General features: G+C 51.4%; 1 protein-coding gene across 1 annotated transcript in view; it reads left to right on the forward strand.

Moving 5' to 3' along the window:
- Positions 1 to 2271: 2271 nt before the first annotated feature.
- Positions 2272 to 26126, forward strand: part of Rhpn2 (rhophilin Rho GTPase binding protein 2) — a 60869-nt gene continuing 37014 nt past the window's right edge. Inside the window, exons 1-2 of the mRNA XM_040735432.1 lie at positions 2272 to 2394; positions 21474 to 21589. Coding sequence (XP_040591366.1) covers positions 2326 to 2394; positions 21474 to 21589 — 185 coding nt within the window. The 5' untranslated portion in view covers positions 2272 to 2325. The remainder of the gene's footprint in view (positions 2395 to 21473; positions 21590 to 26126) is intronic.

The following is a 26126-nucleotide window of genomic DNA, read 5'->3' on the forward strand; positions in this document are numbered from 1 at the left end:
TGCTGCCCTCTGCAGATCCAGAGGGTAGAACTTCTCAGCTCCCCCTCCAGCACCGTGTCTGCCCGCAATCAGGACGATAATGGACTAAACATCTGAACAGTTAGACAGCCCCAGTTGAATGTTTTCCTGTATAAGAATTGCCATGGTCAGCCGGGCGTTGGTGGCTTCATGCCTTTAATCCCAGCACTGGGGAGGCAGAGGCAGGCATATCTCTGTGAGTTCAAAGCCTACAGAGCGAGTTCCAGGACAGCCTCCAAAACAATACAGAGAAACCCTGTCTCGAAAAACGAAAAAAAAATTGCCATGGTCAGTGGTGTCTTTCCCCCGGCAATAGAAACCCTAACTAAGACAACAACAATACGCATAAAGTAATAATTTAAGAAGGAAAAGCAGGCTATGCGAGCCATGGCAGTAAGCAGGAGCTCTCCACAGTCCTTCATTTCCTGCCTCCGGGGTTTCTGCCTTGAAGTTCCTGAAGCGGTTTCCCTCAGTGATGTGTGCATTGTAAGGCATACATCAAATAAACCCTTTCCTCCTGGAGTTGCTGTTTCTTTATCACAGCAACGTGAAGCAAACTAAGACATCAGGCTAGCCTTGCACTCCACAGTCCTGCTGTTCCGGCTTCCCGAAAGACGTAGAGATCACATGTGTGAAGTTGCATCCTTTGGCTCTTTCTTACACTTAGGTAGCCCTCCTTCCTCACGACCAGGTGGATTTAAAATTATTTATAACATTTGCTAAGCTGTTGCCACTGTTTCTCTTAAACACTTATTTAAAAAAACCTTCGAACCATCCCTGATACAATTTAAATATTTTTTGTATTAGAAAGGGTTCTTTTTTTTAAAAAACACTCTTTTTTACATATCTGATTTAAATATTTTTTTATATTTATTTATTTTGTGTGCACCGGGGGAGGGGAGCACGTACGTGCCTGGGCGCACGTGTGGGGAATCAGAGACCTTGTGGAAGTTGGTTCTCGCCCCTTCTATCCTGTGGGTCTAGGGGGATGGGACTCAGGTTGTCAGGCGGAGCGAGGGCCATGCACCTTGGCCCGCTGGGCCATCTCTCCGGCCACTCTATTCCACTCTTCCAGGAGTAGGAGAACGGCCGGTTCGTTCTGAAAGCTGATTATGTCTCTACCTGGGGTTCACGCTGCGACCTACGCACCGCCAAAGACAGAAGCAGCTAGGGTGTCCCTTGGTTGCGGGGTGGTGCAGTACGAGGTGGCACAGGAGGCTACACCAATATCTCACCGTAGAGTCTGATAACTCTTCAGCAGGAGGGAGCACGAACCCCGAGCCTAGGACCCCTGATACTCATGACCATAATCTGTACCAGAAACCCTGGTCTAGCTGGAGGAACCATCACCGGGGGCCCCCAGTTCTGCAAGCGAGAAAACCCGAGTTTGGTTTTCTCTAAGACGCTTAAGTGGGGTTTCCTCCTGCTCAGTTAGGTGGTCCCTTCTCCTGGCGACTTCCACCCACTACGCCCTCAGTCAGTCCAAACCCTCAGTGACCTCCCCTCCTGCCAGAAGCTCTTTCCTGACCTCCCCGGCTAGCGCCAAGAGCTCGCGAGCGGGAGATGAAACTGGTCCTGATTTCTGCCCGCGTATCCAAGTCCCGGGGTGGAAAGAGTGACCACGTGCGTTACCCACACCCTCGGCCATCTACCCCTCCCAGGGCTCCAGAGAAAAGGGTGAATCCCAGTTTGAGTTTCCCTGCGGTCGCTGGAACCCCTGTCCAGTCCGCTGCGCCACCTCGGCGCCGGCTAGAGATCGCAGGAGGCTCAGCCTGCGAGAGGCGCGCTAAAAATTCCTCAAGGCTCTGAACGGCTGGGGCGTGGCCTATGCAAATGAAGGCGGGGCTTCAGGGCTCTGGCTCCGGCCTCGGGCGGGGGCTGGAGGCGGGGGCTCGCGCGCTGTGGGCGGCGCCTAAGGAGAGGGTGGGTGAGGCTCCAGAGAGAGGCTCGGCCTCTCCTAAGACTGGAAAGCCGCGAGGGAGGCTGGGCCGAGATGAGATGGGGCGTGGCTCCAAAGATTAGGGGGTGTGGCTCACTCTCTGGGAGGCGGGAGGGGTGGGGTTGGGGGATGGGGTGGAGTTCCAGGCTCGGGATCCGCCTATGGCTCGGCCTTTCTAGGAGGGGCGGGGCTGCAGATAGCTGACGCTCTGGGACTCGGGCGGGGTCTCCGATGCAGCCGCGCGTCCGGCGGGGCGGGGCGGCGCGGGGGTGGGGCGGGGGCGGGGCGGGGCGGATCCCCCCCGCCGCCTTCTGGGGCCCTTGGTGGCCACTGCACCTCAGTTCACCCTCGGCTCCCGCGCCGCCAGCATGACCGACGCGCTGCTACCCGCGGCCCCCCAGCCGCTGGAGAAGGAGAGCGATGACTACTTTCGGAAGGTGGGTGGCGAGCCCGCCAGAACTCTCCCCCCCGTCCGCTCAAACTGGACTTGGCGGCGGGGGGTCAGCCTGGTCCGGAGGGGGAGGGGACGCGCGGGGGCCGGTGCGGGCCTCGCGGCGGAGAAGGGAGGGCGAAAAGGGGGGGACTTGAGTGGGGCTGGGCGCCCGGACCAGATGGCAGCCGGGCTGGGGCGCACAGGTGCGCACGGGCGAGCCGCGCGCGCGAGGGCGCGCGCGCAGGTAAGGAGCCCCGGGGGAAGTGACCTGGGTGGCCCTGCCAGCCCTTCCCGCTCCCGCGGGGAAAGGACCAACCCCTGGCCACGCTGTCGAGCTCGGTCTCCTCGCGCCGCGCCCGGAGCCCAAGATTCCACTCGAGTGCTTAGCGCGGACGGAGAGTTTTGCTCTTTTGCCTCCCGAGTTTTTCCAGCGGTCTCCCTCCTAAGTAGGCAAGGGAGGGTAGCCTCCGCAAGGGGACTTGGAGTGCGCCTCCCTCGTTTGTCTTGTGTCGCCAGGGAATGGCAGTCCCACCTATTCTCCAAAGAGGGTTTTATCTGCATTCGGTTGTCCGAGGGACTGAGCCGGAGAAGGGACTGGGGGCTCGGCGCTCTTGGCACGTCCTGGCTCTCCCCGGCTGCCCTTCGCCCCTGGAGCTCAGTTCCTCAAAAGCGACCCCAGCAGGCTCCCACAGCGGCTCCGGCACGCTCAACAGGCTATAGGAACTGGCTTACAAAGACGCTTTGGAGGTTCGAATCACAGTGACAAGCTCACCTTCCTTTCGGGTCCCTAATGAGTCCAAAAATAGCCTTTGGAGTTTGGCCAGGGATCACCTGGTGGGTTGAGAGATTGTCGTAGATATTTTTTTTCCTAACTGATACCATCGAAGGCACAGCGAGTGATCTTGAATAGGGAAGTGAAACTGCTTCCCACAGAGCAATCAATTCTTAATTGTTCAACGCCACATTGTAAATGGGCTTGGCAGCTTCCTTCTCCGGCGGGGACACTGCCCACTTAAGAGTTTTTGCTCACACATGGAGTAGTTGGAACATGAGGGGAATATGGAGACAGGTGGGGACACTGGACAGTTTTTTTTAAAGTTGCTTTTGGCATCTAAAAAGAGTTTTGAAGTATATTTAAGTCGAAAGATGTCATCATGGAATTACAGGATTATAACTTCTAATTATGTGTGGCATCTGTGCCAGAGGATCACAGGCCAGAATTGAAGGAGGTTGCTTGGCCTGGGAATCCCAAGATGTCCAACCTAAGGCCCCGGGGCCTGACTGCCATCCCAACAAAATTGCCTTACAGCCTCTGAAAAACTTGCTGCCTCTCTCTGGGGCTTCAGTTCTTGCTAGGTTGTTTGTCTTATGAACAGGTGGTTTGGTGGACCTGTGACAGCTTCTGGGGAGGGGAGATGTCAGGGGTAGTCGGTGGATGTCGTGTACCCTGGAAGGTGCCAAGCCCTTCAGGACAGGTTCTGCCTGTGGTACCCTTCCAGGCAGTCTTAGGGGAAGACATGGTTGGGGAAGAGAAAGGATCAGAACCTGGGCGGTTTTTTTTTTTTTTTTTTTTAAGATTTAAGAGTGTGTGGGAGTCTGTGCCAGAAGAAGGCACTGAATGCCTTAGGACTGGGATCTGGAATCACGGGGCATCGAGACCATCCATCCACTTGATGTGGGTACTAGAAACCAAACTCAGGCCCCTCTGCAAGAGCAGCAAGCACTCCTAACGCCGGACAGTGTGTGTCTCTCTCTCTAGCTCTCTGGGTGTTTCTTAGGCACAGTTTCTCTGCTACCCGTGACCCACAGGTTGGGAAAGCTGCTGCTTTAGATCCCGTGATCCTGCTGTCTTTATCTTTCCTGCCTCTGGTACAGACTGCTGATGGCTTCAGCCAGTGTGAAATCCTGTGTCCTGTTGGGGATGTAGCTCAGTGGTGGCAGGCGACCCTGGGTTCCCGTTCCTAGCACTGTGAAAACGAGTAACATAGTCTGGCTCACCTGTCTGACTGTCCTTCTCACCAGCTTATGTCCCTCACTCGGGCCATGCCTCCAGACCGAAAGCAGGGCTAGTGGGGGGGAGTGCCGGTTGGAGAGTTGAAACATGAGTGGGGCCCGGCGATCTGCCAGCTGTGGGCTGGAGATGCCACTTGGGGAGTCGCCCCAAGGAATAAGACATTTTGGATAAGGAGTAAAGAAGCCTGAGACAGAACTGTCTGGCTTATTGGAAGGGATGGGGGAGGGGGAGGGGAGACAAGACAACTGGAGGGGTGGCAATGTGGAGGAAGCCCAGAAAGGTTAAGTCCTTTTTAGCAGACAGCCAAGACGGAGTAGCCTGAGGGTGGACAGACAAGTCTAGAGTATCCCCTCAAGGGAATGGCAGAAAGTAAGTCGTTGGAGGGTGAGCACAAAAGCCAGTGTGGCTGGGTTGCTGGAGAAGATGCTGGAAGGTAGGCAAACCAAAGAAGACAGAGGGCAAGTGTGCTCACAGGTGTGTGTGTGTGTGTGTGTGTGTGTGTGTGTGTAAGGTCTCGTATTGTCTAGGCTGACCTTACCCATGTAATCCTTCTTTGTCAGCTGAGAGAGAGAATGTTTGTGATGTTGGGCACAGAACTCACAGCTTTCTGGATGCTAGGCTCTCTGTACTTTCTCTCTCTCTCTCTCTCTCTCTCTCTCTCTCTCTCTCTCTCTCTCTCTCTCTCTCTCTCTCTCTCTCTGTGTGTGTGTGTGTGTGTGTGTGTGTATGCATTTGTATGTTTGGTTTTTTTCCAGACAAGGTCTCTCTACACAGCCCTGGCTGTCCTGGAACTCACTCTGTAGACCTAGCTGGCCTTGAATTCACAGAGATCCACCTGCCTCTACCTCTGAGTGCTGGGGTCAAAGGTGTGCGCCACCACCACCACCACCAACCACCCAGCTACCAACGTATGTTTTTAAAAAGGTTTTATGGTGATGGGGATGGAACCAGGAACCTCTTGTATATCTCACAAACACTTTACCTCTGAGCTAAGATCCCCTTTCTCAAATGCTTGTTTTATAGAAAGGGAAGACAAGTCTTTTGTTTTCTTCTCTTTTTCCTGCTTGTTTTTTGTTGTTAACTTTTATTTTTATTTTTTTTGAGAGAGAGAGAGAGAGAGAGTTTGAATTTTCTATCCTCCTATCTTTTACCACCCAAGCGCTTGGTTTCAGGTAGGGGCTTCCACACCCTGTTAGAGTCTTCTTCAAATTTTTGCTTTTGTGTTTACAGCCCCCAGGGCTTGCGCCTGTTTGGTTAGTGTTCTGTGGCAGCCTCCTGAAACAGAGCCGAGAATGAAGCCGTGAAAGAACGTAGGAACTCAGAGCAAACTTGTCGCCCTCAGCTTTGCACCCCTCCTTCTGGAGGGTGGACTGAGTTTTGCTTTCTGAGATAAACTTTGCTGGCTCACCACTCACAAAAACCAAACAAAAAACACGCCCGGAGCTGTGATAGCTTACACCTGAGATCCCAGCCATCAGGGAGCAGGCAGGCTGGTCTCGACACACATCGAGTTCCCGGCCACCTCGGATAGCAGTTAAAAAAAAAGTCTCAAAGTATAAACTAACCAAAAGATGGAAGTGAGGCAGGCAGGCAGGGGTGGGGATTCTTTGGGACTAGGGAAACACTTCTGGCCGATGGGAGGGAAGTGAGGTCTGGAAGTGTTTCGAGGGTGAGCTAACCGAGGGGAGGGGTTGGACACCCCCCCCAGACTGGAAATACCCTCAGGTCAGACCCCTCCACCCGTGTGTATGCAGGATTGGATCACCCAAGACAAACTTAATTTCTTTTCTTTTCTCTTTTTTTTTCTTTTTCGAAACAGGCTTTCTCTGTATTGTTTTGGAGGCTGTCCTGGAACTCGCTCTGTAGACCAGGCTGGCCTCGAACTCACAGAGATCCGCCTGCCTCTGCCTCCCGAGTGCTGGGATTAAAGGCGTGCGGCACCAACACCCGGCCAAACTTAATTTCTTAATTTGTTTGTCATCCCCTTCCTCTCGACTTTCAAGTGCCTGTCTGCTCTCCTCACTATGGAAGGCTGTACCTGTGGCGTGACCCTAGATTGGGACCCTTCCCCCCCCCTCCTGCCCCCTGGGGAATAAACCCTGAGAGAGTTGGGCCCCCCAGGGCTCTCCCTCTCTGGGACAGCTCCAGCTCCTGGTCCCTGCTGCTTCAGTGAGGCCTCATTTCCTGGGGTGCCAAGGCCGGCTGGGAACTGAGGCTTTGTCTGCAAAGTTCAGGCTTGAAAAGGAATGAGGCTCTCTTTCTGGTGTTCCCAGTGAGCCACGGGGTGGCTCGCCGGCCTTAGTCAGCTGTGTTTTGTGTGACTCGACACACAAAAGGAAACCTAATTGCCCACAAGTCCCTAAGCAAGTTGCTGGGTTGTAGATCCAAAGTATGCAAAATAGCGCAGGGGGGGAGGGGTAACCCCTCTTTGGGATTGTGGAAGACCTGGTTGTGCATAGCTTGAGGACACAGGTTATCCCTGGGCCAGGACATCTCAGGGCAAACTCTGTCCTATGGTGTCTCTGGGATAACTTGGAGGCGTTTCTAAAAAGAAACGTGAGAAATCTCTAGACTGTCACAGTGTCTCGTCTTTGCCTGGCCTCTCGCTGGGCGATCTTCTTTTTCCTTCTCTCTAAGTTTTATGATGCTTACATTAAACCGTAGTTTTATAAGATTACTATTCCTTGTCTGGGTTGTTTCTGTTTATACGTTTAAAGTTCTCCCTTCTTTAAGAGGTGGGTCGGTCCAATAACTGTTCCCCTCCCCTCCCCCTAGATTTAACCTGCTGGCCATGTGAATTTCTGTGTGCTGATACCAAACCCCCTTCTCTGGGGCCCTCTCCTCCCCAGGGGCTGTAATCCTAAAATCCCCCCCAGAAAACCTGTTTCAGCTGGAAGGGGAGAGAGAGAGAGAGAGAGAGAGAGAGAGAGAGAGAGAGAGAGAGAGAGAGAGAAAAGAAAACCTTTCCCTACCTCTTTAGGGAGACTTAGAGTGGGAGGTGTCAGCTCTGTGCTCTGGGGAGGTTGACAGACAGTGAGGCTTTGTCATTCGCTATCTCTCCGCCTCCTCTTCCCCAGGGAACAGTGTCCCCGAGTGAATTTAGCTCCATTGTTTTTACTTAGAGCTGTAGGAGCCTTTGGATTGTTTGTTCTCTAAACCTGCTGGCTGGACAGGGCCCCAAGGTCCACTGTGTGCCGGTTTTTATGGCCCCTGTTTACTCTCTGGGCTCCCCAGAGGCTTCGATGGGAAGGAAGGAGGAGAAATCCTTCTTTGTCTTTTAGCTTTCTGAAGACGAAGAAGAAAAACAAAATTGAAACAGGGTCTCATTATGTAGCCCTGGAATTCACTGCGGTAGACCAGGCTGGCCTCGAACTCTGTCTCTTGAAGACTGAAGGCATGGGCCAACCAGGCTGGGCTCTTGCCTTTTTAAGCCCAGATTCTTCCCTTCTTCCTCTGCACCAGGGGGATCATAGGAGAGGCTCCTGTGTCACCCGTGGCCTGTGGGGGATCTGCTTCGTTTGATGGTGGCTTGCTGGGGACCGCGAACCCCGGGGTGTCTGGTGCTGTCCACCCTCCCTTTGCCGCTCTATCCCCTGTTTATTCTTTTGAGGCAGGGTCTCCCTGAGTTTCCCAGGTTGGCTTTCCTCTGAACTTTTTTTTTTTTTTTGGTTTTTCGAGACAGGGTTTCTCTGTGGCTTTGGAGGCTGTCCTGGAACTCGCTTGGTAGACCAGGCTGGTCTCGAACTCACAGAGATCCGCCTGCCTCTGCTTCCCAAGTGCTGGGATTAAAGGCTCCTTTGAACTTTTGATCCTCCTGCCTCAGCTTGACTTTATGGATCACTGGGGATCAGCAGCTCTCGTCTCGAACCCCATGTCTTGTTGGGGAGGAGGGAAGGACGAAAAGGGTGTGTCTATTTGCTGATCCTATGCCTCACAAGCTCAGGGCTGGAGTGATTGCTTAGCAAGGGCAAGGCCCTGGGTCTGGTTCCCAGCACCGAAAAACAAATCACACACACACACACACACACACACACACACACACACACACACACACACACACGGCAAAACCCCATAACGGCCAAGGGTCCCCCACTCTTTTTTTTAACTAATTTATTTTTATTTTACGTGCATTGGTGTTTTGGCTACGTGAATGTCTGGGTGAGGGTGTCGAGTCCCCTGGAACTGGAGTTACAAAAAAGCTGTAAGGTGCCATGTGGGTGCTCGGAATTGAACCCTGGTCCTCTAGAAGGGTGGTCAGTGCTTCTAACTGCTGAGCCCTCCCCCCAGCCCGTGGTCCCCCGCTGTTTATACGAGTCCAACGGCCAGGCTGACCACGGCCTTCATGAGGACCCCAGCTTGCAGGGGTGAACACCAACAGCCCAGAGACCTGGCATTGTGGCCAGGAGGAGTCCCCTGGCAGAAGCAGGGCTTTCAGGTGACTCAGAGGAGAGTCAAAGTGATGAGCTGTAACATTGTAAATGTCCCTTGTTTCCTGGGGCTGTTTGGACGGTTGCCAAGACACCACCTGCTGCTGCTGGGGCATCGGCTAACACTTCCTCCTGTGGCTCAGGTGCGACACAAAGGTTGCATTGGAAGTGGCCACAAAGAACAGAGGCAGTCCAGGTGCTTCTGGGCATAGGAGCGGGTGGCCAGCGTGGGCAGCAGGGCTGTCTGCGGAGTGCCGGGGACAGAAGGTGGTGAACCGTGTGAGGTCTGGCTTTTCCAGGGAGAGCTGGGTTCGTGTGGCCCCTTAAGGCTTTGGAAAACTCCCAGGTTTCCATTTGCTTGGGAGAGAACAGAGGGACCCAAACCATTTCAGAGGTGGCTTTGTTTTTCATTGGTACTGTTTGCATTTCACCGGTGCCATAAGTTGTCGCAAAGAAGGCAATCGCAGCAATTGTACAGGTTTCAAGGTCAAACGGAAATGCCAGCCCCTGCCCCCACCCCACAGCCATAACTGTCTGGGTAAGGGCTGTTCCTGCGGTGTGACAGTCTCATTGGTTAGAATAAGTGGGCCGTAGGTTACTTCTGGAAATGCGGCTCACTTGTGTATGTCTTACGGACTGTGTGATTGACCTTACAGTAGATGTTGATGTGGGAATGACTCCCCTGAGAAGGGAGGATTGGGATGTTGGAAGGAAGGCAGCTGGGCCTCCACCTGGCGGATGGATATGCTTGGAAGTGAAGAAGGCTGCTTGTTTTCTGTGGCTTTAACATTTTTACTTATTAACATGGATGTTTTTGCCTGTATGTAACCTGTACTTCATGTGCATGTAGTGGCCGCGAGAGGCCAGGAGGGGGCGTTGCTAGTTCACCCGGGACTAGAATTTTTAGACTGTGTGAGCCTTCGTGTGATTGCTGGGAATCAAACCCTGGTCCTCTGAAAGAAGCAACCAGCGCTCTTAACCATTTTACCGTCTCTCCAGCCCCACAGGAGGCGATCTGTAGAATCAAATCCATGTTTTAATTTTTTTTTTTATTATCAAGATCTTGCTCGGTAGCCCAGGCTGGCATCAAACTCAAGATACTCTGGCCTTAATCTCCCAAATGGGGACATGACAGGCGTGCACTGTTTGTCTGTCTGTTCATTGTAGGCATAGACATCTTCCCCCTGCCCCCCCCCAAGCCTCCGATGTGTCGAGAAGTGAGTTGAGCCACGTATGTATTGCAGGGAATGGCTTGCTATTTCTGTACTTTCTGGCTGACAGCTCTGGCAAAGTCAGCAGCAAACCAATTCTTGTTTTCCAGATTTTGGTGGTTGAGGAAGGGATTGTGCAAACAGGAAGGAGGCAGGGAGGCAGGGGAAAATATCCTCGCTGGAGAAACATACCTGCCTTGCGTGGCGCAGGACTGGGGTCTCTGGTCCACTCTGAACTGTCTCAACTTGCGCTTTGTCGCAGAAACTACCAGAAGGTCTGTGTGTGCGGGCTTTACCTAGAGTCACTCACGCCTTCCAAGTTAAACGTCTCCAGTTTCTCCCTGGCCGTAAAACAGTGGTGTCGCAGGTGAACAACCTGTGAGCCTCGCCGGGAGAGATATTGACTACACCACGGGATAGTTCTACGACATTTATTTATTTAAAGACTGGTCTTGCGATGTAGCCCAGCCTGGCTTTGAACTCCTGACACTCCTGCCTCACCCTCCGAGTGCTGGGCCCCTGTTGTGTATGTGTTGTCACACATGGCGTCCTGGGGTGGGGTTTTCCTCAGCAGTAAGAAAGTAACACGCACACTGTAGCATCATGGAGAAGCCTCGAGACATGTTGTATAAAGATAGGTATTGGTTCTATTTGTGTGGTTTCCAGGACACAAAGAAGCGTGAGGTGAATAAGCCAGTGTTAGGCCTGTGAGATGTCTTAGCTACAGAAGACTGCCAGCTGTGAGGAGCTGTATTTAATCTCTGGAATCCATGAGACGGAAGGAGGAGATCTATTTAATCTCTGGAGAGATGGAAGGAGAAAAATGACTCCCAAGAGTTGTCCTCTGACCTCCGCACAGGTGCTATAATACATGTGCACCCATATGTGTGTATATATATATATGTGTGTATGTATGTATGTATATAAGTATATATATATATAGATATGTATGCACACATTCACATGATCTCACTTTTGTGTCTGTATGTGAGCACAGATACATGCACACACACTAAAATGTAATAAAAAATTTTTTTGCAAAGGAATCCATGTGCCTGGGATGATCTGGGATGATGGAATATTTTTGAGTTTTGGGTGGAGTGGTGATTATGTATAAGCATGTGTGTTGTCCAAGCGCATTGGATTCTGCACTCAGGGTCTGTGTGCTTTGCAATGTGGAGATTAAACTTCAGTTTAAAAGCAGCACAGCAAAGACGGTGGCAAATTGGTCCCTGTAACTGAGAAACTCAGAGCAATGGCTTCGGGTCTGGCTTGACCCAGGGTTCAAATGCCGTCCCACAAACTTTCTTCTGTTTGCCCGATGATGGTGGTAGGCACACACCTTTAATGCCAGAGGCAGGCAGATCTCTGTGGGTTCGAGGCCAGCCTCCAACAGAGTGAGCTCCAGGACAGCCAGGGCTACACAGAGAAACACTCTCTTGAAAAATTAAAAAAAAAAGTTTTCTTCTGGTCTGTTCCATCTAGCGGGTTCCATTTCTAGGGAAACACTCTCCTGCTGCAGTTTGACCACGCCCCTCCCCCCCCCTTCTGAGATACTGTCTCAGTATGTACCACACATACTCTGGAGTGCGGGGACTGTAGGTGTGCACCACCACACCCAGCAAGCGCCTCCCCTCTTGTGGATAAGCTCTGACTGACTGACATTCCCTCCCTACTCCTGTACTTTTCCCTGACCCTGTCTCAGTTCCGGGGACTTGATTTCTCAGTTATCCAGGCATGAGTCACATGTTCTTCCTCTTGGGAGGGGGGTGGGAGAACAGGGATGTGTCTCCCTAGCCACCCCAGGCTTTGAGGTGAAGCGTATCCCCCCCCCCGCCCCAACAAGGTGAGAGGAAGCCGGGGAGCCTTCAGCCAGGAGAGCACCCAGCTGGCAAGTGAGCTGCCTGAGCTGTAGCCATCTTCCAGCCTAGGGACAGGAAGGACCAGCTGAAGTTCTGTTCCAGCATCCGTGCATCCATGGAGGGGTCTGACACCTGGGAAGGGGCCCTAAAGCCGGCAGTGAGATTGAACATCCTGTCAGAGCCTGATTTTCCTGTGTGTGTGTGTGTGTGTGTGTGTGTGTGTGTGTGTGTGTGTGTGTGTGTGTGTGTGTGCTGGAACCAAACTTGGTCTTTTGCAAGAGCAGCAAACCCTCTTAACCACGGAGCAATTTCTCCAGTACTTCCCTTCATGTTCTAAGAGTAAACCTAATGGTGGTGGTGCATGAAATCCCACCCAGCACTTGGGAGGCAGAGGCAGAGGCAGGTGCATCTCTGAGTTTGAGGTCAGCCTGGTCTACAAAGCAAATACCACGACAGCCAGGGTTGTTACACAGAGAAACCCTGTCTCAAAAAACAAACAAAGAGTAACTGAAATGTCCAAATCTAAGTAGAACACTGGCTTCTCTGAAAGTCTGTCTGTGGTTTATTTTTTATGTTATCTTTTAAAGAAAGTCTTGTTATGTAGCTCAGGCTGGCTTTGAACACACCCCCTTTCCTCAGCCTCCCGAGCACTGGGATCAGAGGCTTGCACTCATTGTCTGTAGGACTCTGTGAGTAGGGACTCTCAAGCCTAGCAGGCAGGCTAACTCCCATCGTGCCTGAGTTCTGGGCCACTGTGTGGTATGGTGACTGGTCTTCTGGAAGAGGCACTTGAGCTGGTTGGAAGCTGTTTGTTTGGGGTCAGAGACTGACTCACTGTTGGACGAGGCTGGAGGGATTGAGATGGAGCTCACTGGAGCTAGAACACTTGCCCAACTGGGGTGCATGAGGCCTCAGGACAAAACAGCAGAAAACTCACTAGCATGACCAAATTCTAGGGCAGGGTGTCCTTCAGCGACAGATTACTTGTCTGGTTGGGTGAGGCCCTGGGTTCAAATCCCACCACCACCACACACACATGAACACACAGACACACACAGACAGACACACACATACACACGCACACGCACGCACGCACGCACTCATACACGCACGATAAGACCAGAGATGAGAAATACGTGGTGGGTGCTCCCAGGAGAGGCCTCACTGACACTCAGCAGGGGCTCCTGGGTGACCCAACCTTCTTTCTGGGGGGGGGCGCTTGCTTACATTTGCCTTTCTTGGAGCTTTGCAAGCTGCGGGGTGGGTGTCTTTTGTCAGTTCCGGCTGCGCCCAGCATTCCTACCTGTCAGTAAGAAGTAACGCAATTCTGGCTGCAGTGACTCAGTGCAGTTTAATCCCCTGCATTCCTGCTCCTTATCGAGAAACTGGACCCTAAGTCCGTGGGCCGAGTAGGGCAGGGATTCCAGAAAGTAGGTAAGGTATAGGAACAGGAAAAAGTTCTTATTCACCAACTGGAATGGATGCTGAGCCGAGCTTCAAGAAGGACTTCATTATTTAAAAAAAAAAAAAAAGTGTCCATGAAGTCACACTGGGGCTCACACTGGGGAGCCGTAGCATTCTGAGGCAACGCTGACCAGCCCTCTGCTATTAAATCAATTTAACAGTAAAACCATTTTTTAAAAAGATTTATTTATTTATCACATGCAGTGTTCTGTCTGCATGCCAGAAGAAGGCACCAGATTGAATTGCAGATGGTTGTGAGCCACCATGTGGTTGCTGGGAATTGAACTCAGGACCCCTGGAAGAGCAGTCAGTGCTCTTAACCTCTGAGCCAGCTCTCCAGCCCTGTAAAACCATTTTTTAATGGCTGGAGAAACGCTTAACAGGAACACTTGCTGCTCTGGCAGCAGACCCAGGTCCCGGCACTCACCAGGCAGCCCCGCCTGCAGGATCTGACGCCCTCTTCTGTCCGTAACAGGTATTGCACACTTGTGCATACACACACACACACACACACACACACACACACACACACAGGCGAACGTTCACACACATGAAATAAAAAATAATAAGTAAAATCCAAAAAAGAAATTTCACCGTTTCTTGGGAAAAAGGAAGGCGTGCCTGCCTATGCTCCTTGAAAGGATCTCACGTAGCCCAGGCTGGCTCAGAAGTTTTGATCATCCCGTTTTTTTTCCCCTTCAAAGTGCTGGGATTGCAGGCATGCACAGGACTTCACGCATGCTAGAAAACCACTACAGCAAGATCTATCCCAGCCCTCCCTTTAAGATTTACAAAGTGTTTGTATGTGTGCACGTGTGCGTGAGTGTACGTTGTGTGTTGTGTGGGTGTGTGCACGTGCGCGCACGCGTGTGTACACAGGAGGTGCCCATAGAGGCCGATGTTGGTCCTCTACAGGAGCAGTACAAGGCCTTAACTGTTGAGCCATCTCTCTGGCCCCCCCACTTTGCCCCCCCCATCCGACCTCATCTCCCTGTCTAGCAAAGGCTGGCGTCACACTTACTGTGTTGTCCAGGCCAGCCTCGGACACCCAGTTTCTCTGCTTCAGACTTTGAGTACTGGAAACGGTTTCCCTCATTTCAAGCTTGAAGATCAGGGATTGATGGTGTGCACTAAAAGACGCTTTCTTTAAGATCCATCCCAACTCGGGATTCTGAATATCTGTGCAATTCAGGAGGCAGCGGTGCTCACACACACACACACACCCGCCCCCACCCCCTCCCCGTGCAGCTGTAATGCAAGCAATTGAATACAGAGGAAAGTGCCATCACGAGACTGGAAACCATAGGTTGCGTGGAAGGCTGGAATCTTGTGCTGGAGGGATGATGGTCCTCTTCTGGGAAGAGAGTATGAGACATTCCTGAGGAAGGAAGGTAGCTCATTCCTCTCTAGTCCAAAGGGCAGATTGCGGGGCCCCTGAGCGGGTTGGGCTGTAGATAACCCGCCTCTCCCTCTAGGGGTCCAGGCCGTGAGTGTGGGATGTGGGGTGTAAAGGAGGAGGTGGTTGAGGTTGTTAGGTGTGAGGTTCCTGAGTTGGCAGGGGCAGCCCTGTCTGAGAACACTGCCTACCAGGACACTCCCAGGGAGTAGCCACTGGTCCCACAGATAAGCCTCACCAAGGAATGTGAGCCTGTCTGAGCCCAGAGAGGGCACCATTAGGTCTAAATGATCTGAAACTTGATACCCGACACCCCAGAGACCCTGGGAGGGACGAGGGATGTGCCCCAGGGGCGGAGCACTTGTCTGGTGGGCTCATTTGCCAGCAGGGCAGAAAGAAAAAAAGGGAAGAAGCAAATATCCCAGGCCATCGCAGGCAGAGGACACAGCAGATTCTGATAAAGTCCAGAGTGATCAACGTGTGGAAAGAAAGAAAAAATGTTTGCCTAAGCCTTGGGTCCTGGGAGACTGAGTTTCTTCTCATTTTGCAGAGATGAAAAAAATAACGTTTTGGGGGCAGATGAGAAAGCTCAACAAGGCCAGGCGTTGGTGGCGCACACCTTTAATCCCAGCACTTGGGAGGCAGAGGCAGGCGGATCTCTGTGAGTTTGAGGCCAGCTTGGTCTACAAGAGCTAGTTCCAGGACAGCCTCCAAAGCCATAGAGAAACCCTGTCTCGAAAAACCAAAAAAAAAAAAAAAAAAAAAAAAAAAAAAAAAAGAGAAGGCTCAACAAATAAGGTGGTTGCTGTCAAGGTTGGCAACCTGGGATCGATGCCCAGGACCCACACAAGTGCTTGGCAGAAAGAGAGAAAGGACTCCCTCAAGTTGTCCCTGATCTTTACATACCTGCCGTGGCCAGTGTTCCCTCCCGCCGGTGATGATAATAAATGATGCTTTGGGCAGCTAGGTGTGACAGTGTACACGCACGATCTCAATGCTCAGAGAAAGCTGAGGCAGGGGGACCACTGTACATTGGAAGCTGACCTGGGCTGCACAGAGAGACCCTGCCTTAGACCAAACCAAAAGCACATTAAGGAAAAACAAACAAACAAGCAAAACAAAACAAAACAAAAAACCCTTTTGAATTCAACAAATAAGATAAGCCAGTTCTAAAATGGGCAAAGGTTTTGAGTCAGCACTTTCCCAGGAAAGACGTACAAATGACTACAGGCCAATGAAAAAGACTCACTTTCTGAGCCGGATTTCCACATCCAAGGACCAACCGAGCAAATGACGTAGGGCAAGGATTCTTACTGAGTTAGTCAGGCTCTAAGGTCTCTTAGCAATAGTCTCTGCAATGACCAGGGCGATTTGATTTGGTGTGTGTGTGTGTGTGTGTGTGTGTGTGTGTGTGTGTGTGAGAGAGAGAGAGAGAGAGAGAGAGAGAGAGAGAGAGAGAGAGAGAGAGAGAGAGAGAGAGAGAGAGGTGGGCAGTACCAGGAATGGAACCCAAGGCCTCACACATGCTGCGGAGTCGTATCCCCAAGCCAATAAAAAGGGTGACGTGTGATGACAAACCAGGGCGGTGCGCTGGCTACCTTGATGTCAGTTTGACGTCAACCTAAGTGTATCTTGGGAAGGGAAAATGCCAACAGGAGATCGGCTTGTGGGCGAGGTGGTGGTGGGGGTTGTCATGGTGATTAATGATTGGCGAGGGAGGACCCTGCCCACTGTGAGGTGTGCCACCCCTGGGCTGGTGGTCCTGGTGGTCCTGGATGGTAGCAGAGAGCGGGGGTGGGGGGGGTGGGGGGGGGAGGCAAGCCAGTAAGCGGCCAGCAGTGGGCTTCTGCTCCGGGTTCTGCTCTCCAGTTTCCCTGCTTCCAGGTTCTCGCTTGAGTCCCCTGCCCTGACTGACTCAGGGAGTGACAAAGGGGAGTGTGACCAGGCAGAGCTCTTCCCAAGCTGGCTTTTGGTCATGGTGTTTTATCACAGCAATAGAAACCCAACTGAGACTGGTGGCTGTCATTAAGAACAAAAAAACAAACAAACGAAAGTAGACCTGTGGCCATAGCCGGTCAGAAATGGAGGCCTTGCCAGAGGCTGTCGGTGAAGAGCTTAGGGGCGTGGCTCAGTGGTGGAGAACTTGGCTGGCGTCTACCGGTGAGGACCCCAGAGCATGGCTTAGTTATGGAATGCTTGCTAATGGGAATATGAAATAGAAATTGACAAATTATCTGATTATCTCGAATGGCTCAAATGGCTAAACAGAATTATCCACATAGCCCCTAGGTTTGTAGAAAAAAAAGAAAGTCAGCAATGCCTGTTCAAAGAACAACTTGTGTAGGAACTGAGACTTTAGTTGTTCTTTTTGGTTTATTTTTTGCTTTCAAGACAGTTTCTCTGTGTAACAGCCCTGGCTGTCCTTGTAGAACAGGCTGGCCTTGAACTCACAGAGATCTGCTTGCCTTTGCCTTTGCTGGGATTAAAAGCATGGAACACACACACACACACACACACACACACACACACACACACACACTCACACTGTGTGAACCCTAGGGAAAGAAAAACAGGTTATCTGCACTCTGGGGCACTTGCCCTGATCAGTTGAACTAAAGGGTCAGAAATGAGTTAGTTTCCTTTCTCAAGGGTTCTCCTCTTCTTCCTTATTTTATTTTAATTAAAAAAAATTTCTGTGAGTTCGAGGCCGGGCTGGACCGACAGCCTCCAAAACAATACAGAGAAACCCTGTCTCGTAAAACCAAAAAACCAAAACAAAACAAAAAAAATTTGTGGGACTGCTCTTCCAGAGGTCCTGAGTTCAGTTCCCAGCAACCACATGGTGGCTCACAACCATCTGTAAAGAGACCTGGTGCTCTCTTCTGGCCTGCAGACATACATGCAGGCTGAATACTGTATGCATAATGAATAAATAAATCTTTAATTTTTTTTTGATTCAGGGTCGCTCTCGGCCCAGGCTGGTCTTGAACTTGTTGTTAAGACTGGCCTTCCATTCCTGACCTCATGTTCTCGAGTCCCGAGTACTGAGATTTTAGGTGTGGGACATTGTACTGGGCCTCTAGCCTTATTTGTGACAGCAAGCAATGAGAACACTTCGAAGTGTCCAGCCACTGGTGAATGGTTAAACAGAACAAACGTTGTATGCTTATCTAACGGGCGAAAGAGCAAGCTGGTGCAGGCTGTGACCGGGGTGAACTTTGAAAACAGCGTGCTAGCCAGGTGTGGCGGCAGCGGGCCGTAAGCCAGCCCAGAATGTAGGAAGCTGAGGCAGGGGCGCACAGATTAAGGGTAGCCTGGGCTAGACGATGAGACCCTTTCAAACAGCAATGAGACAAACGAGATATCATGGGGGGGGACGGACGAGATAATCATGGGGCCGGGGGAGGGGGGAGAGGAGGAGGGGGGGAGGAGAGGAAGCTAGTTGGCACGGTGCTTGTAGGACTTGAGTTCGATCACCAGAAGCCCCTGTGAAGGGGAAGAAGCCAGATAGAACGCACACTTGTGAACATCACTGTGTTGGAAACTGTGGATACCCCTGCCTCTAACCAGCCAGCCCGGCCTACACAGTGAATTCCAAGCCAGGCCAAGGAGAGACTGTATCAACACAAAGACGGATGACACCTAAGTCCCCCGGCCTCCAGAAGCACACGCCCGCGTGCCCACTGTGTGAAAGGAGCCGGACACAGAAGGCCTGCACGCTGGATAAGTCTGTTTACGTGAAATATCCAGAAGGAGCGAGTCTGTACCAGAAACAGAGCTGGCAGGGCTCAGGGGTGAAGAATGGTGATTAGTGGAGGCTCATTTTCTTTCTGAGATGCTAAAATGCCCCAGAATCAGAAATAGGCGGTGGCCATCCATCCGCGCGTTGCTGTGAAGATGTTAAAGAACAAATAAAAACACTGACTCTTTTATTTACTCGGCTGGGGACTGAACTGGACTGACCCAGGGCCTCCAGCAAGCTGAGCATGCACTCCTCCTTGGAGGGCTGTCTCCGGGTCCTGGAGGCTTTCTGGGGGGGTTGCGTGGATGGTGCTTTTGTCTTGTTTTGCTGATAGGTTTTCACCGCCACACCCAGGTTCTGCACTCACGACCCTCCTGCCTCAGCTGTGCTAAGATTGTAGGTGTGTTCCACCAGGACTTAAAAACAATCACATTGTCTGCGGTTCAGCTCTGTGACTTGATGCCATCAGATAGGGAAGTACACACGTGTAACTATGTACTGTTTGTTTGTCTTGCTTTATTTTTGTGGTGAGAGCAACTGAAATCTTACTTCTCTGGGATCTCAGATACAGTGTAATCTCTCCTGCCTTTATGTTACGCCTTAGCATCCTAGTCAGGTTTTTTTGTTTGTGGTTTTTTTTTTTTTGTTGTTTTTGAGACAGAGTTTCATTGTGTAGCCCTGGCTATCATAGAACTCACTCTGTAGACCAGGCTGGCCTCCAACCCAGAGATCGGCCTGCCTCTGCCTCCCAAGTGTTGGGATTAAAGGCATGTGCCAGCGCTGCCCAGTTCATACCTTAGTGTCATTAGATCATTTTTATTTTATTTTTATATAACTACTATTATTGGGTTTTGAGATAAGTTCTCTTTGTAACAGTCCTAGCTGTCCTAGAACTAGTTGTGTAGATCACACTGGCCTTGACCTCACAGAGATCAGACTGCCTATAACTCCCAAGTGATGGGATTAAAGGGGTGTGACACCCACCCAGCTTGTTTTGAATTTTTATACAATTTTATTTGTTGTTGTTTTTATTTTTGAGACAGGGTCTCTTGCTCTGTAACCCAGGCTGGCCTGGTACTTGTAGCAATCCTCCTGCCCAGGTTTCTGGAGATTATATAGATGTGCGTCACTGTAGCTTGCTCCTGTCTTTAAGGAACACTGTATTCTAAAAGGATATTTTATTCCCTTATTTTTTATTTTAAATATATATACATATATATATATACACACACATGTATGTGGGTGTGGGCATATGTGGGGGGTATGTGCACATGAGTGCAGTGCCCATAGAGGCCAGAAGAGGGCGCTGAATATTCCCCTCCCACCCTAAAGCTGGAGTTAAGAGGTGACAGTGAGTCCAACATGGGTGCTGTGAATTGAACTCAGGTCTCAGGTCCCTTGTAACAGCAGTACATGCTTTTAACCACTATCTCTAGGGCCCCTAAAGGGAAATTCTTGAGCGCACAGTGAGAGTACCACTGCCTGAGAGGGTCACATGGCAGGCCCCAGGTGGCTTTTAGGGAGGCCCTGGCTATTGTCTGGGAGCCCAGCTCTTAGAGTGTTCCCACCATCTGTTGATTGATAAGGTTGGTGCACTGTGCTCTGATGGAGAGTGCAGACCCTGGGCCATCATCTCAGTTTGTGATGGAGAGTGCAGACCCTGGGCCATCATCTCAGTTTGTGATGGAGAGTACAGACCCTGGGCCATCATCCCCGCTTGCTCCCCTCCTGGATTTTGGAGATTCAGCCTGTGCCTGGGCAGTGGGTACCTTTGTAATGCGCTCCCAGTGGGCTGGTTTAAATGGGGTTGCTACATACATGTTGGTGCATTTTTAATACTAGGGGAAGAGGGTAGTGAGAACAACTCACAGTGTCTGCTTTTTTTTTTCTTTTTTTTTTGGTTTTTTTGTTGAGACAGGGTTTCTCTGTGGCTTTGGAGGCTGTCCTGGAACTCGCTTGGTAGTCCAGGCTGGTCTCGAACTCACAGAGATCCGCCTGCCTCTGCCTCCCGAGTGCTGGGATTAAAGGCGTGCGCCACCAACGCCCGGCTCAGTGTCTGCTTTTTGTAGTTTTCAGTTTTGTTTTGTGTCTCAGGGTTTCTCTGTGTAACAGCACTGGCTGTCCTGGAACTTGCTCTGTAGATCAGGCTGGCCTCGAACTCACAGAGATCCACCCGCCTGTGCCTCCTGAGTGCTGGGATTAAAAGCGTGGGCCACCAACGTCCAGTTTTGGGGCTGTGTTATTGTGGTTTTTTTCTTTTTTAGTGCCTTTTCTTATTTTATATATTCTCCACGTTGTCATAACATTCTTTTGAGATGGTCTTTGCCGTATTTCTCCCTCTTTCTTTCCTCTAAGCCTTCCCCATGCCCCTCCCTACTTGCTTTCGAATTCATGACCATATTTTCACCAATTGCTTTTGCATGCACCTACATATATGTGCACACATATGTATTCCTAAATGTACCCCGTTCCGTTCGTATGCTGCCGGTGTGTATGTTTTCCGTGCTGGCCCTTTGGTAGTCTAGGCACAAACTAGTGTGCGCTTCCTTGGGGAGACTCTCCCGTTCACCCCCAGCTTTCCTCGGCTGGCTGTGGTTCCTCGTGTAGGGCTGAGGCCATGCGCGCGGGCATTTCCCTGCCTGTGTTAGCATGCCCGCTGGCGCCTTCCCTGTTCAGCTTATGTCTGTTTGTTTGTTTTTTGGTTTTATGAGACAGGGTTTCTCTGTATTGTTTTGGAGGCTGTCGGTCCAGCCCAGCCTCGAACTCACAGAGATCCGCCTGCCTCTGCCTCCCGAGTGCTGGGATTAAAGGCGTGCGCCACCAACGCCCAGCTCTGTTCAGCTTCTGTCTGAGCGGTCGTGGTGAGCCTCTATGGATTGGTTAGACATCCCCCCCCCCCGTTCTACAGAATATCATCATTTTAGGTGTGACTGATCTCCTGAGGACTGTCTCTTATTTTCCAATCAGGGTTGTAATCCCCTTGCACAAACCGGCCGGAGCAAGCTGCAGAACCAGAGGGTGGTCCTGAACCAGCAGATCCTGAAGGCCGTGCGGATGCGGACAGGAGCCGAGAACCTTCTCAAGTAGGTACCTCTGGCTCTGCTGCCTGGTCCAGGGGCCTGGCTCTCCCGAGGGCGTGTCTGTGTGATGGGACACGCAGAGCCCACACCCTCGGCTGGGATCTTGCTCCTCTGCTTTGAGATTCCTTCTCCTCCGGGGACATTCAGACACACGGGTCCTTTCCTTGCCTAGAGCTTGGCCATGTTAGAGACGGAGATGTTTTGTCTACTCTGTGTTTGTGGAGAATCGTGACAGAAAGCGCAATCACAGCCGTGTGTGTGTGTGTGTGTGTGTGTGTGTGTGTGTGTGTGTGTATTTTAGGATTTGTTTGATTTTATTACGTACGTGTGAACACCATGTAATACTTGGGTGTCCACGGAGGCCAGAAGACGGTATTGCAGATCCCCCCGGAAGTGGAATCGAAGGTGGTTGTGAGCCACCATTGCCAGGGCTGGGAATTGAACCTGGGTCCTCTCTGCAAGAGCAGCCAGTGCTCTTAACTGCTGAGCATCTTTCCAGTGCCCCCCCCCTCCCTGCTTTGGAGTTTTTATAGCAGCCACTAGGGCCTGCCTTGCTCTGTTAACAGAACAGCCCCTTGGAGGCCCAGGCCAGGCTCTATCAAATGGTCAGGCTGGCGGTTATACAGCTGAGAGGTGAAGGGTGGAGCAGGTTTGTAAATGATTCTCCCAGAGACTGATAAGTTAAACACCCCCGATTAGAGACTGTCCCTAGAGGAAACCCTGAGGTATTTATTAATCTGATTCAACACACCCCCACTTAAAGACTGTTGTTAGTGGAAACCCTGAGGTATTTATTAATCTGACTCAACGCACTGACACCAAAGCTTCCTGAAATCAAGGAGGGCATCAGGCCAAGTTTTACTCTGGCCCCACAGTGTCCCTGGCTGCCACTACTAGCAGCAGGTAATTACTGTCATACGTTGGGCCTGGCTGTCCTAACCTCAGATTGCTAGGTGTCCCACTAAGCTTCCTAGATGAGGATAGTTACCGTGTGAGCAAGAGGGCCTTTGGGAAGACATCCCAGCCAGTGCGGGCTTGGAGATGAGTGTCTCCGCCTTTGTTTGTTTGTTTGTTTGTTTTTGTTTTTCGAGACAGGATTTCTCTGTATTGTCTTGGAGGCTGTCCTGGAACTCGCTCTTGTAGACCAGGCTGGCCTCGAACTCACAGAGATCCGCCTGCCTCTGCCTCCGGAGTGCTGGGGTTAAAGGCGTGCGCCACCAACGCCCTGCTGAGTGTCTCTGCCTTTAACTGCACGGGCCACCATGGGTAGGTGCCGTGTGACTGGGGGTGTTTCACGTCCCTTAAGGTTCTCCCATCCCCTGGGTCAGCCAGGAGTCGGTGAGCTTCCTGGAGCTTGGTGAGAGGTAACTGGCACTTGGAAGCGCCGCTCCAGGCTGGGCACTGGCGGTAACACTGTCCTCCTACGTCCTGTCCCTTCCTTGAGGAAGGTGACGCAGAAACCAAATAGAATTTAGGAGACGGAGAGATTAAAGCACGTTGCCAGGCTGTTTGGATTTGATTAGCTAGTTCCTCGGTCAGAGAACAGGCTGTTTAACCATTCCGGTTAAACCTCCAGAGGGCTTTCCACCGCTAGTTAGACTAAACCAGGAGAGCCTCACTCTGAGACTACTGCCAGTGTACGTGCTGGCGAGGGAAGGGGCTGGGAGCTGTGGGTCTGGTGGGGGAGGGGGAGTATGCAGCATATAGCCCAGGCTAGCCCGGAAGTTGGGAGATCTCTGCTCAGCCTCCTTAGCAATGCTATTACAGACACGTATCACAACACCCAGGCCAGGCCTCCCTTTCTTCTCTTTTTTTTCTCCCTTCCTTTTTTTTTCTTTTTTTAAGACAGGTCTTGCTGTGTAGCCTTGGCTGGCCTGGAAATCACTCTGTAGGCTAGGTTGGACCTTGAAATTATAGTGACCCTCCTGCCTTTGCCTCCCAAGAGCTGGGATTCAGGTGTTTGCTGTCACACGCAGGTTTCATGTGTGAGTAAGCACTCTGCCAACTGGGGATACAGCCCCGGCCCTGTCTTGTCTCGTTGTGTTTTTGTCGAGAAAAAGAGTCTTACTTTGTAGTCCTGGCTGGCCCCATGCAGGATTTTAGGCCTTGTACCACCAGGCTAGGGTTTTAAAATCTTAGGATCACTAAACTTGTAAATATTGGCAACCAGTTAACCGGTGGGAAAAAAAATAATGCAATGGCATCCAAGCAAATTAAGTCACTGGCCTTCAGGTCACTTTGCGGTGGCCTAGGCCCAAGGGTCAGGCTGGGGTTGCCCTGGCTGTAGCCAGGTTAATGACTGCTCAGGTCAGTTCCTAAGGGTTCAAGCGCAGCTGTGCAGTGGGTTACCTGAGTCCCCTTGGCCTTCAGACTGATTCCGGATCCTGGACCTGACTCCTTGCCACATGGGGGACATAGCCGATGCCTTATCCAAGGGCGTATCTAGTCTATATGGGGCACAGGGTGGCACTCCCCACCCCCCAACCCCCACCCCAGCCACCATGCCTGAATCTCCAGCAGAGTCGGATGGAGGAACAGTTCTGGCAGGACAAACTGGAAGAGTAGACAGCTTGCCGGAGTTGGTGAAGCTGTCCTGATATGGTCTCCGAAGCATGTGGGAGGCATAGGGGGGCATGGTGGAGTCTGTCCTCAGAGGGACAGTTTTACTAAAAGGTATGGAAGGAAATGAACTTGCTCTAAACCAGAAATGAAGAGCCGATGTGGTCCAATTGTAGACCGCTGGCGTGCTGTCCCCAGCATCACACAAAAACAAATAGGGACGCATGGATCACAGTGTGAAGTTCCCTTTTATTTTTGCATTGGACATTTCACTGCCATGACAAATATCTGGAGGAGGAGGAGGAGGGAAGAAGGAAAAAACTCAACTTCAAAGAGGCTGAATTTAGCCAGGTGGTGGTGGCCCACGACTTTAATCAGCACCCTGGAAGCTGAGGCAGGAGGATCTCTGTGAGTTGAGGCCAGCTTGGTCTACAGAGCGAGTTCCAGGACAGCCAGGGCTACACGGCAAAACACTGTCTCAAGAAACCAAACCAAAACCAAAGCAGAACAACATTGGAAAAAGAGAGGCTGCGGTCAGCTGGGTCCTAAGGAAGACTGTCCTGTGTCAGGATCTTGTGCCCATGGCAGCTGGGCAGTAGAGTGACAGGAAGGACAGGGCACAAGATCGTATCTTTCTCTAACCAGGCCCACCTCCTAAGGTCCCCATAATGCCGTCACATTATCTCCCTACCTGTGGGTTAATGTTGATGACATCAGAGACCCTCTTTTTTTTTTGTTTGTTTTTTTTTGTTTTTTTGAGACAAGGTTTCTCTGTGGCTTTGGAGGCTGTCCTGGAACTCGCTTGGTAGTCCAGGCTGGTCTCGAACTCACAGAGATCCGCCTGCCTCTGCCTCCCGAGTGCTGGGATTAAAGGCGTGTGCCACCAGCGCCTGGCCGTCAGAGACCCTCTTGATCCAGTCATTTCTTCAAATCCCCACTTCCGAGCACGGCTTGAAGAACAAGCTTTCAACACGTCAATTTATGGGAAACACTTCTTCCCCAAAGCAAAGTAATCCTTTCGAACTTGAGGCAAAGGGGCCATTGTCACGTGGGACCATTGCACCGTAGACAAGGCACCTGTAAGGCTGGGATGCCAGAGACCTTGTCTTGTCTTGTTTGGTTTTTTCAAGACAGGGTTTCTCTGTATAACGGTCCCAGATGCCCTGGAACTCACTGTGTAGACCAGGCTGGCCTGGAACTCACAGAGATCCACCTGCCTCTGCCTCCCGAGTGCTGGGATTACGGGCGTGCGTCACCACCACCCAGCCGAGACCTTGTCTTAAAAGAACCAAAAAAAAAAAAAAATCCCACCTGTTCTAGAAATAGCTCAGACCTTCGGACTCCATTACTGAGTCATCTTTGTACCCAGATGTCAGAGAGTCCTCCAGAACCAGGACCTCTCCTGGCTGCCAGAATCTAATGAGAATCTGATTGCTTCAGTTGCATTAACTAAATGTTTATCCCCGCCCCGCCCCCGCCCCCCCCCCACCCCACGAACTGTCCTAGCATTTTTTTAAATCAAAATCCTTTGACCATAAACGTACAGGTACGAGCCGGACGGTGGTGGCGCACGCCTGTAGCCTTAGCACTCTGGGAAGCCAGCAGAGGCAGGAGGATCTCTGTGAGTTTGAGGCCAGCCTGGTCTATAGAGTGAGTGCCAGGACAGCCAGGACTGTTTCAGGGAGAAACCCTGTCTCAAAAGAACAAAAACAAAAACACAAAAACCAAAACCTCTCTTTGTTCTCATGTTAATCGGTACTGCACTGAGCCTATTGCTCTGGGTCTGTCCTAACCCTGACCATCCCTCTGCCTCTGCCTCCTCCCAAATGCTGGGACTGAGGCTTGCTTGTACTACGGGATTAAAGGCGTGCGCCACCACCACCACCACCGGCTGCAGTGACTTTTTAAAATCGGGTGGCACGCCTCCTCCAACTTTGCCTCGCGTTCTCAAAATCATGTTGGGCTCTTTTTGGTTCTCTGT

Source organism: Mesocricetus auratus, unplaced genomic scaffold (genome assembly GCF_017639785.1).
Source record: "Mesocricetus auratus isolate SY011 unplaced genomic scaffold, BCM_Maur_2.0 Super-Scaffold_100046, whole genome shotgun sequence".
NCBI classification, from domain to species: domain Eukaryota; kingdom Metazoa; phylum Chordata; class Mammalia; order Rodentia; family Cricetidae; genus Mesocricetus; species Mesocricetus auratus.